General features: G+C 35.8%; 1 protein-coding gene across 1 annotated transcript; it reads left to right on the forward strand.

Annotated features, from left to right (window-relative positions):
- The first annotated feature begins 3,397 nt into the window (after nucleotides 1-3,397).
- LOC107780503 (protein SOB FIVE-LIKE 4-like) lies at nucleotides 3,398-5,402 on the forward strand. Its single transcript, XM_016601053.2, has one exon. It carries the CDS (start codon nucleotides 4,815-4,817, stop codon nucleotides 5,304-5,306), a length of 492 nt encoding a protein of 163 aa, XP_016456539.1. The 5' UTR covers nucleotides 3,398-4,814; the 3' UTR covers nucleotides 5,307-5,402.
- Nucleotides 5,403-11,360: the final 5,958 nt, after the last annotated feature.

An 11,360-nucleotide genomic window follows, 5' to 3' on the forward strand; every position in this document is an offset into this window, starting at 1 on the left:
TGGTTTCTTGAACTTTACCATGATTCACCTGTTCTTAGGCTTGATTTCACGGACTGTGATATCTTGGTTGTCGATCGCCAATTTGAAATACTTTTCAGTAATAACGCTTTGTTTTGTTTTTCTTTCTCCAGAAAAAAAAAAGTGGGAATTTCTAGCATTTTTGACCGGTGCGAATCTAATACTCCCTCCGTCTCAATTTATGTGAAACCATTTGATTGGGCACGGAGTTTAAGAAAAGAGAGAAAACTTTTAAATTTGTGGTGTAAAATGAAGCACATATATTTTGTGTGGCTATAAATCATTGCATAAAGGTAAATTGTTTCCAAATAGGAAAAGAGATCATTCTTTTTGGCACGGACTAAAAAGGAAATGGGTTCACATAAATTGAAACGGAGGGAGTAATTGACTACGTAATATGGTGGCGTATCAAATGCTGCGGTGGCAAGGAGTTTCACTGGATATTTATGGTGAGAGGAATTTTGAGATTGAGCATCGTGTTTTCAGGGAATGGGGGAAGAGAAGGACATGTATCAAAGTAGAGAGAGAAAGAAAATAGTATAACTGAATAGGTATTTAGTGGCTTAGAGGCAGGAGGTAACTAAAATTAGATATTTTGCTATAAACATTAAAAGGTATCTATAGAATATAATTTTTAAAATGATATTTATTTAAAATAAATAGGGTATTAATCTTTGCTATAGGAGGTAAAAATTCCAATATTTATCCAGCTTTGTAATTTCAATTTTTACAGCTTCACTGGTACTGACAAATATGGGGCAGACAAGGGTTTTATGACTTTCCTATCTCAAATTAACCATAGGGCAAAAGGAGATTTTCCAGTTGTTATTTCTGCATTGCTATGATATGACTGAATATAAATTCCATATTCTGGAAAGGTCCCCCCCCCCCCCTTATTTTTCTCCTTTTTTGTCTTCGAACATCACATGATGCTATGATATCCATTTTTTCAATGAAGACATTCTTTGGCATATTAAAACAGAAAGTCATAATTCACATTCCCTAAAATAGATTACTAGCAATTCAAACATGCCGTTATACAGAACTATGGGTGACACTAATAAAAAAGAACATAATTACTGTATTTGATTGGTTTAATATACTCCCTCCGTTTCAGTTTATGTGAACCCATTTGACTGGGCACGGAGTTTAAGAAAAGAGAGATCTTGTGGTGTAAAATGAGGCATATATATTTTGTGGGGCTATAAATTATTGTGTAAAGGTAAATTGTTTCCAAATAAGGAAAGGGGTCATTCTTTTTTACACGAACTAAAAAGGAAATAGGTTCACATAAATTAAAACGGAGGGAGTAATATTTTCCCCAAGCTTTAAACAAATAGCACGTGAAATTTGGAATAAAGAGGAGAGCAAGTAGCATATTGTGTGCTCTAATACCATTTTGAACTGTGTGATCGCTCATTTAAAAAGAACATACTTTTAAAACGTAGCATATTGTGGTTTTCTTTTTTGGTGTGCCAAGTTTGCCGAATTCACACCTATATACATGTTCAACTGATGCACCAACCACTTGTATTTGTTGATATAGGTATGACAACGTTAAGCCATAATAATAGGATTTTTTCACTTTTAGCCTGTCAGAAACTATTTATTTAGTAGTCTAAAAAGTGTATAAAATTTGTATATAATATACATAATATATATATATTTGGTTATTATTTTGAGAGTGGCTACACAGTATCATTTTTGCCTTAATTAATTATATGCTTAGAGCTAGGAACCACCATCCAAATAGTATCCAACTGTGTTAAAATTAAGGAGTATATGTTACATTTGACAATAGTAACTTATTAAGTAATACCTATGGAGGGAAAGTTCCATAAGAAAAAAGCAGCAACTTCATAATATATCTAATCACAAAAAAATGTTCAATGAACTGTTTTAAGTTATATAGGATGAACCATAATTGTTCAATGAGTGGACCTAGCAATAAAATTTTGTACTGTTCTGATAATAGCCCGAGAAAAAATATATTAGCAATTTAATACATATACGTACCTACATTTGAAATGGGAAAGGCATAGATTTGTCATATATAAGTTTGACTTGAACACTTACCAAACATTATCTTATTGTTCCCTCATGCCTATTATACTTCACATTACATTTACATACAAAGGGCAAAAAAGTGAAGTGGCCTGGTTAGATTGAAATCTTTCCAGCCATGGGATATTTTGTCTTATTGCCAAAAAGAATTTGCTGGATATTTTTGCTTAAATCACATGGAGCCCAAGAAAAGTGCAATTTAAGACATGATCACCTAAAAAGGACAAGAAACAAGAATAAAACATGGGTCACAATTGTCTGTCATTTTAGGATTTACAAGTGAGGAACAACTAAAAAGGGTATTAAAGGCAAGGTATGTCCCATTCCTACATTGTTCTGAATCTTAAATCCCTTTTGTTCTTTCCCTTAATATTAAGAAAAAATGACCCCTCAAAAAATCCAATAAACTAGGTCTTCTAGCAACAAAAATATTTTCAAGATTTAGATCTAACCATTTTGCCAGATCACCGTCCAAGATTACCACAACTGGAAAAAGATCATTCCTAACATGTAATAATTGTATTATAAAGGAAAAGTAAAAAGGTTTTAGAAAGCATAATTGTGATGCACCAACAAGGCTTTGGGAAAATATCAGATGAAAAGACCAAAGAGAATAGAAATAATAAAGAGTGAAAGAAGTTGACTAACTACCTAGAGCAATTGCGGAGCCCGAATTTTTATCACAGGGTGTCAAAATATATAAAAGTAAATATACAAAAAAATTAAGGGAAGTCAACATATAGTGTATATGCATATAATTTTTTTTTACCTACATATACAGTATATTTTTATCGTGAAGGAGCGTCAGTTGACACCCCTTGCTATAAGGTGGCTCTGCCACTAACCCAAAGGTCGTAGTTTGAATCTTGACAATGGAGAAAGTCCTGATAGGGTGTGCTCTCCCTTTTAGTACGCAATGTAAATCAAGATTAGTTGAATCAGTGAGCTCTGGATACTAAATGATTATAACGAAGAGAGACTAAAAAGATGTTAATTAAAACTTCTATTTGCCCTCTTGGTACAAATCTACACTGCTTGTTGAAAAGACTACTATTATTAGAAGAAAACTCCAGTTGGCTTCTTCTAATTTCACAGAAGAAAAGCTGCATTTTTCATTTACTCGCATGCTTTTTGTTTTATTTTGACATGACATACAAAATCAGGCAGTGAAAAATAAATGAGGGTTGTGAGGAGGTTCATTTGTCCCATAATTAAGATCAAAGGCTACACAATATTTATACACATTATTCTCACTAGCTCATAGGCTGTGCACCTCCTCTGTATTTTGCATCAAAGTATTACAGCTTCTTATTAATAAGTCATGTTCAGAATTCTAAGCAATAAATATTTTTATCTTCTCTTCACCAGTTAAAACCTATGACCCTAAGTGAGAGCAGCCCCAATTCTGTCCTTTCACATTTACTCAAAGGAAAGTTTCCTGCCTTCTTTTTCCTCTATGCATTGTATCGGATCCGACTAATTTGAATTCATGCAGTGGGGCCCACCAAAGAGAAGAATTGTCAAGGCTCGAGGCCCAAACAGCTGGTTAAAAGTGGAAGGATTACATCCATCTCATGACACTCTATTGTCTATTACCTTTTATAAGACATGTATCTCAATCATATTACATTCTCTATTTTCAAGGCTAGAGGTGCAATCGTCTTGTTAGAAGTGGAAGAAGGATCCCATTCATCTCATGACACTCTATTGTTTAGTGCCTTTAATTTAATAAGACATGTATCTCTATCATATTACGTTCTCTATTTTCAAGGCTCGAGTCGCCAATGTCTGGTTAAAAGTGGAAGGATCCTATCCATCTCACGACACTCTATTATCTCGTGCCTTTTATAGACATGTATCTCTATCATATTACGTTCTCTATTTTCAAGGCTCAAGGCGCAAACGGCTGGTTAAAAGTGGAAGGATCTCATCCATCTCATGACACTATTATCTCGTGCCTTTTATAAACATGTATCTCCATCATATTACGTTCTCTATTTTCAAGGCTCGAGGCGCAAAAGTCTGGTTAAAATTGGAAGAAGGATCTCATCCATCTCATGACACTCTAGTCTAGTGCCTTTTATAAGACATGCATCTCTATCATATTACGTTCTCTATTTTCAAGGCTCGAGGCGCAAAAGTCCGGCTATAAAAAGTGGAAGGATCTCATTCTTCTCATGATATTCTACTGTCTCGTGCGTATCTATATTGCTCGGACTCTCCGAAAATATCAATGGGTGCACGGATCCTCTGAAAATATTTCTGGAAGATCCGACACGGGTGCGGCAGCTATTTTGGAGAGTCCGAGCAATAGGTGCATAGTATAAGACATGTATCTCTATCATATTTAACAGCTTCTACCTGTCCCTTTGGTGATATAAAGTAAGGGGAAATAATGGCTATGTACATGTATCCATGAGGTAAAAATTTAATTCCAGCTATTGAAAAAAAGGGAGAACAAAAATAAATACAGGGGTTTGGGTTGCTTTCAAAAGTATAAGATTAGGCACGTTCTTTCTTTGTGTGGGAGAGCTGTATTGGTCTGTGCAGATAAAAAACATATGTTATTAACAGGTGTTTTTCTTTCATCTACATTCCTTTGCCTTTTTCATCAGCACTACCAACTCCACTCTTCTGTCTTTTAATTCATCTAAATGCACTACTCTTATTAATTCTCGTATTTTATCATCCTTTTTTATTCACTTTTGAGTGTTCTGCTTTTGGCACTGGAAATGGACTATTCCAAATTTTTTGGAGAAGCAGAAGAATGTAACAGCAGTGAATCAGGGTGGACAATGTACATTGGTTCTCCTTCAAATGGTGAGGATGATGATGAGCTGGAAAATGAGGATTTTGATGAATTAGAAGATAATAATAAAGAAGTCATTAATCGCGACGACAACGAAGATGGTGATACTGATGATTCCATGGCTTCTGATGCTTCTTCAGGACCAAGTCTTAGGCAGTATATTACTAAAAATGGAAAGGGTGCTGGTCTAGCCAATATGGTTCATTACAAGAATCCAAAGGAAAAGGGTAAGGATTACAAAGTTTGCGGCTTGAACAACAACGATCCAATGAAATTCCACAAAGCCAATAATTCAGTGAAAAGTGGTTCCAAGAATGAAGTCAAGGAAGAAGAGTCTGTTTTTGCTGCAAAAGGAGAACCTTCAAATGGTGGTAATAAGGTTAGGAAAAGTATTTGGATGGGCAAAGGGAAGTAGTAACTTTTATAGTTTAATTCTAATTAGATAGTACTCGTACTATTGTGTAGTAGTAGTATCTTTCTTTCTTCTTTCTTAGTGCATGGAAAAATTATCAGGATGTTTTCAAGTAGAAATAAACACATTCTTTTTATTTTGCTGTTCTCTTGGTTGAGAACAAGACCAAAAACTTACCTTTTTTTTTTTACCCGCAAGGGTTGGGTAAGTTGGTTGGTGAGTGGTTTCCCACCATGGAAAGGACCAATTCCTCTCGCCAGCAGCCTCTTCAGTCAGAGCTCGTCATATCGGACTTGCGTAGTACAGTTTATATCTCCTATATAGTTTGCGAGATAGTATTGCACAATGAACAGGTTAGCCAGTGCACACCCAAAGGGTAACGACTGGGGTTTCCTGAAAATTTTCCCAAAAAAAGCGTCAATATCATCCACACAACTGACTATGAATTCAAAATATGTTAAAAGCATAGAACCCATAGGGTATAGTTATCATTAGGGGTGTTCATAAAAATCCGAAAACCCGAACCAAACCGAAAACCAAACCACCCAAAAAAACCGATATTTTTTTGTTTGGTTTGGTTTTGGTTTTGAAATTTGAAAACCGATCAAATTTCGTTTGGTTTTGGTTTTAATTAAAAAAAACCGAACCAAACTGAATATAGGAGTAGCTATTTTTAAATTTATTATTACACCTATATATATATATATATATATGTATACTTTTATACAAAGTTTTAAAAAATTTATACTAAATATTAATCGTTTGCACTTTTAGCACAGTTCTTTACCTTTACATTCTAGTTTAATGGATAGTTTTCTTTTGTTAAGTATAAGAATCTATTTCATGTTAAAAATAATATATTTTTAATTGAGTCCTTAATTATTCATCACTATTTGATTCAATTATCATCAATATATCTTGGTAAATAATAGATTTCTCAAAAGGGCAATTGATTTGATAGTATTATGTTGAAAATGTGGTCGCCGAAATGTGTGTTTGGTAGTGTATGTCTTATATTTAAGAAAAAATCGACAAATAACCGAAAAAATCGAAAACCTGACACAAACCGAATCGAGAAAAAACTGACTTAATTGGTTTGGTACGGTTCTAATATTTAAAAAACCAACTTAACTTGGTTTGGTTTTTTTAAAAAAAAAAAATCGATCCAAACCGAACCATGAACACCCTTGGTTATCATGAGTCAATTTCACTAATGTTAGAGAATACATTCAAATTTATTTTCTAATATAAAATGACAAAAAAATATATTTAAAAATTCTAGTCAAAGTTTATTTGAGTCTTAGGAAGGGAATAATGTAGAGGGAGTATCCATCAACAAATCTAGGTTAGTTGAACCTTGCTGAATCAATATGGGAAACCTATTAATTGATATCAAAAGAAGATTTTATCAGTTTTCATAAACATAAACATAAACACGTTCGACATCATTAGTTGAAAGTTTTAGCAGTCCAACAGACAAGATCTACGAGAGAGGTCTTCTTCCTAAAAGTACAAGTACAAGTATTACATAGGAATACGTGAAAATCTTAACTCTAGTCAATGGCGCATGCAAAGTAGTAAAAGAAAAGGAAGTCAAAGAAAATTTCCAAAGTGTTTATTCTTCGTATTCAAGCTATAATACATGAATGGACAAAGACGAATTAATACACAGAGTGCTAGCTAGCTAACATCAAGCATGCATGTGAATTGAATGTAAAAGTAAATATAAGGCTTCTCTCAATTCGAGTTACAAAATGCTCCCAACCTGTCAACAGACTGGAAAACGTCATTCTCACTGTGGCACCACAAGGATAAGGTACATATTTACTTCCTCAGGCGGATATAGAGTGTTAGACGGGAGGAATGATTTAAAGCTTATGGTTTTTCGAAAGCAATCTTAAGTTAATATATAATAATATTTGTATGGGGTAAAATTGATAAATAATAGGTAAATGTTCAATGAGTTGACACGTTATGAGCTGGCAAATAGTTGATATCGATTGCGAACATGTGACATGTGAATGAATAAGTTCCAAATGCATTTAAATCGAGGGCAAAGATTTGAAAAGAAGATATCGTTAGGAAAAGATAGCATTCAACAAAAAGTTGTTACAAAAAATCTTTGCATTAATACCCAACCGTTATGTAGCCATCAAGAGGGGTTTTATTCATATTAAAGAAAAGCTTGATTTTGGGATCTTGTCTCCCTAAATTGAGCTATAAATAGGAGAATTTGTATCCATTGTGGGGCACGAAAAATCATCTATACACAAAAGCCAAAATCTGCTTATTCTATTAAACAACTTTCTCTCTTTTTGTTCTTAATATTGCTCTTATTATTGCTATCGGAGAAGTTGAGTCCATAGTCAGGCTGTATTTTCTTCAAGTTATTTTCATTAACTTATTTCTGTTCTTAGTTATTTTATTTTCTTGGATCAAATTAATTTACGTATTTATAAATTACATCACAAATTCAAATTGTACTCTTTTACGGATAAACAATATTTGAGTTTGCAGTCACATATTTATATTTATTTAATAAATTTCTTAATATATATCCATGATCTGGACAAAAGCTACTAGGTTTACGAAAAATTCATTAACTTACAAGCTAGATTTGCCTCTTGTTAGGGGTGCGTCTCTAATTAATCATCTTTAATTTAGAGTAGAACATAGTCCATAGATATATAAATCATGAACCTATTTAAAGTTAAATCATGAATTCTCCCCAGACCGGAAACATGATGTTTAATTCGGCCGGCTTTGGCTCTTCTTTTGTTATAAAACATGCATCTTCTTTTTTGATTTATCCTGTTTTGAACGTTCTTTAATTAGATGCAAGTTACCAAAGTGGCATGCATGCTTAGTATATAGTAGTTGCTTCATTGACTACTCATTTAAACGCATCATAATGACAAGAATTTAAGCTGGCAAAAGTGTGGGACATAGTTTGCTTCTCACATGAATGCTTCATTTCAAACCAACGAAAAAAAAGGAAAAAACATAATTGTAGCGTCTCGGACAACTGTCAATCGGGTCCATAATAATTCTAATTTAGGAAAAACAGCTAAATACGATAGCAATTCTTCAAGGTATTAAGAATTCTAGTAAAAAGAAAGCGAGAGCTTGCACTAGTGCAGGAAGCAGCAACACCTATTAAAGATACAGAATATTGAAGCTGCAAGGTAAGTATTTGTTTACCTGGAAAATACGAGTAACAATTAAATTTGATTAGTAGTTTTAAAGATATGTGATTTAGTTCAATATCAATTAATAATCAAGAAATATAAGGTAGAGATAGAAGCGAATCAAATCAATGTTATTCAGCAGTAGTAAACTCGAGCTTAGTGACCTCGAGGTGGCTCAGGGCAATAAGAACAATTAAAGAAGAAAAGTAAAATAAGAATAGTAGAGCTAAAGGACAATGCTGATGAACAGTACGCGAAAAAGTAGAGAGTATATTCTTTGCTCAATGATTAGATGATTTTACAAATGGTTGGGGTCCCCTTTATATAATAGGAGAATCCCTAAATAAGGTATATTTCTATTTACAATAAGGAATATTCTTGGTACAGCTGTCTAACTACCTAGTACAGAATCGTACAATCCTATTCCGAGATTTGCAACATGACTTTGGGAACGTGGAAGGAATCTAGCTCATTCTGGTACAAATCCATAACGGTACTATTTTGGGGTCGAGCATACGTGGCCCCAGTATTCCTTGAACTCCCATCCCCGGGTATTGCACTCTGTCTTCGAGCTCGGGTCTGGTTCCTCGAGCTCGAACTTGCCGGCCTCGGACTTCGGACGACCTTTCGAGTATGTAGATCGAAGGCATTCGATCTCAACCGTATATAGATAGTCCCCACGTTTCTTAGAGTAAGATGATAAGAAACGATTTGATCCTTGTTTTCCTGAAGTCTTTAGTGATGATGTCATTTCCGTGATGTGGGCATTCGAAGTGACTGAAACGTTTCGTTGGTCCACTTCCCCAAAACATTGAATGCAAGCTAGTATTGGTCGGCCACTAGCGTCGCCGAACCGTCGTTGCCCTTCTATAAATATGAGGCGATTCCTTTGAGTGGAGAACTTTACTCTTTCTTTACATCTTTTCCTTCTTCATCTCTTTCTCTAGTTACCTGTTTCCACCGCCTCTTTAAGCGTCGAAAAATGCCAAGCTAACACCACATTCTTGTACAACTCGTATTCTTTAGCTTAAAATCATGGCCAAAACTTCCAAAATGGTCCCCAAAAAGGATAAATCGTCGTCTTTTTCTACCTCCCGGCCGGCCAAACCGGTGGTGCCGCCAATTCTTGAGGAAATCACCCCGGCTCTGGTATAATTAAGAAGGACTTTAGTATTGAAAATCCCCCTGACGTCCCAGGCTGATGCGAGCATGCATCTCGATATCTTAGCTTGATATCGGAGAAGCACCTTAAGGATATGAAGAAGGACTGTGGCTGGGGAGATGAGATCGTAATTCAGATCCTAAGCCCCGAGGAAAGCATTACTACCCACGTAGAGGAGTTTTTAAGTGTTTACACTTACCCCTTCACACTGGGTCCCCTTGATCTGGTGGTGATTGACTTCTGCAAAATGTACGAAATCACCCTCGGCCAGATTCACCCCTCCTTTTGGCGCATCGTGATCATGCTGCGCTATTTTTTCGAAAAGGCCGAGGGGTTGAAATTTACCCTCAACCACCTGATTCTATTGTACCGGCCCCAACTGTTTCGAGGCTTGTCAAGTTGTAACGTCGCACGAAGAAAGCCTTCTTTGCTAGCAGCGATGAAGCCAAAGATCGGGGCTGGATGAGCCGGTTCGTTAGAGTAAGGACATCGGATGGCATTCCCCAGGACAAAATATTGTTCCCGGAGAGATGGAATTACAATCGTAAGTGGAGTCCTTCTTCCTAATATCTATATACTTAGCCTCGATGAATTTTGCTCCCAAGCTTTTAGCTAGCTCGAGACCTGCAATCATGGTCTCATACTTGGCCTCATTGTTAGTTAATCTAGAAGTTTTGATAGATTGCCTAATGGTATCACCCGTGGGTGGCTTCAAGACAATGCCAAGTCCGGATCCCTTCACATTCGAGGCACCATATGTGAAAAGGGTCCATACCCCCGATGTTGTACTCGAACTCAACATAAGTTCTTTCTCCACTTCAGGTACGAGGGTTGGTGTAAAATCAGCCATGAAGTCAACTAGGATTTGAGACTTGATGGCCATTCGGGGTTGATATTCGATATCGTACATGCTAAGTTCGACGACCCAGAGTGAAGGGGATAAGTGGTTAATACACATATGGGAAGACATTTAAAATATGACTTTAACTTTCTAGATGCGCTGATTAATGCAAGTACTAATTTTTCTAAGTGAGGGTATCTAGTTTCATCATCTCCCAGAGTTCGGCTTACTTAATAAACAAGAAATTGTGTACCTTGCTCTTCTCGAACTATTACCCTACTTACCGCTATCTCGGACACTGCCAAATATAGGTAAAGTTTTTCATCTACCTTCGGGGTGTAAAGCAAAGACGGGCTCGACAGATATCGCTTTAATTCTTCTAAGGCTTGCTGACATTTCGGGGTCCATGCAAAATCATTTTTCTTTTTTAGCAAGGAAAAGAACCGGTGACTCCAACCCGACAACCTTGAAATGAATCGACCCAAGGCAGTTATTCGCCCTATTAGCCTTTGCACGACCTTTACACTACCTATGATCTGATATCCTCGATAGCTTTGATCTTATCGGGGTTGATTTTGATACCTCGATTTGACACCATGAAGCCGAGGAACTTACCCGAGCCAACTCGGAAGGCGCATTTCTCTGGGTTAAGCTTCATGTTGTATTTCCTCAAAATTGCAAAAGTTTTCTGCAAATGAACTAAATGGTCCTCTACGTGCAGGGACTTAACCAACATATCATCAATATAAACTTCCATTGTTTTACCTAATTATTCTTCGAACATTTTGCTAACTATGCGTTGGTATGTAGCTCCTGCATTTTTTTAGCCCTAAGGGCATTACGTTGTAACAATAAGTTCCAAATTT

Source organism: Nicotiana tabacum, chromosome 8, assembly GCF_000715075.1.
Source record: "Nicotiana tabacum cultivar K326 chromosome 8, ASM71507v2, whole genome shotgun sequence".
NCBI classification, from domain to species: domain Eukaryota; kingdom Viridiplantae; phylum Streptophyta; class Magnoliopsida; order Solanales; family Solanaceae; genus Nicotiana; species Nicotiana tabacum.

Excerpts from the sequence above, each read along its gene's own strand:
- LOC107780503 (XM_016601053.2), top strand. The coding sequence starts at position 4,815 with ATGGACTATTCCAAATTTTTTGGAGAAGCAGAAGAATGTAACAGCAGT.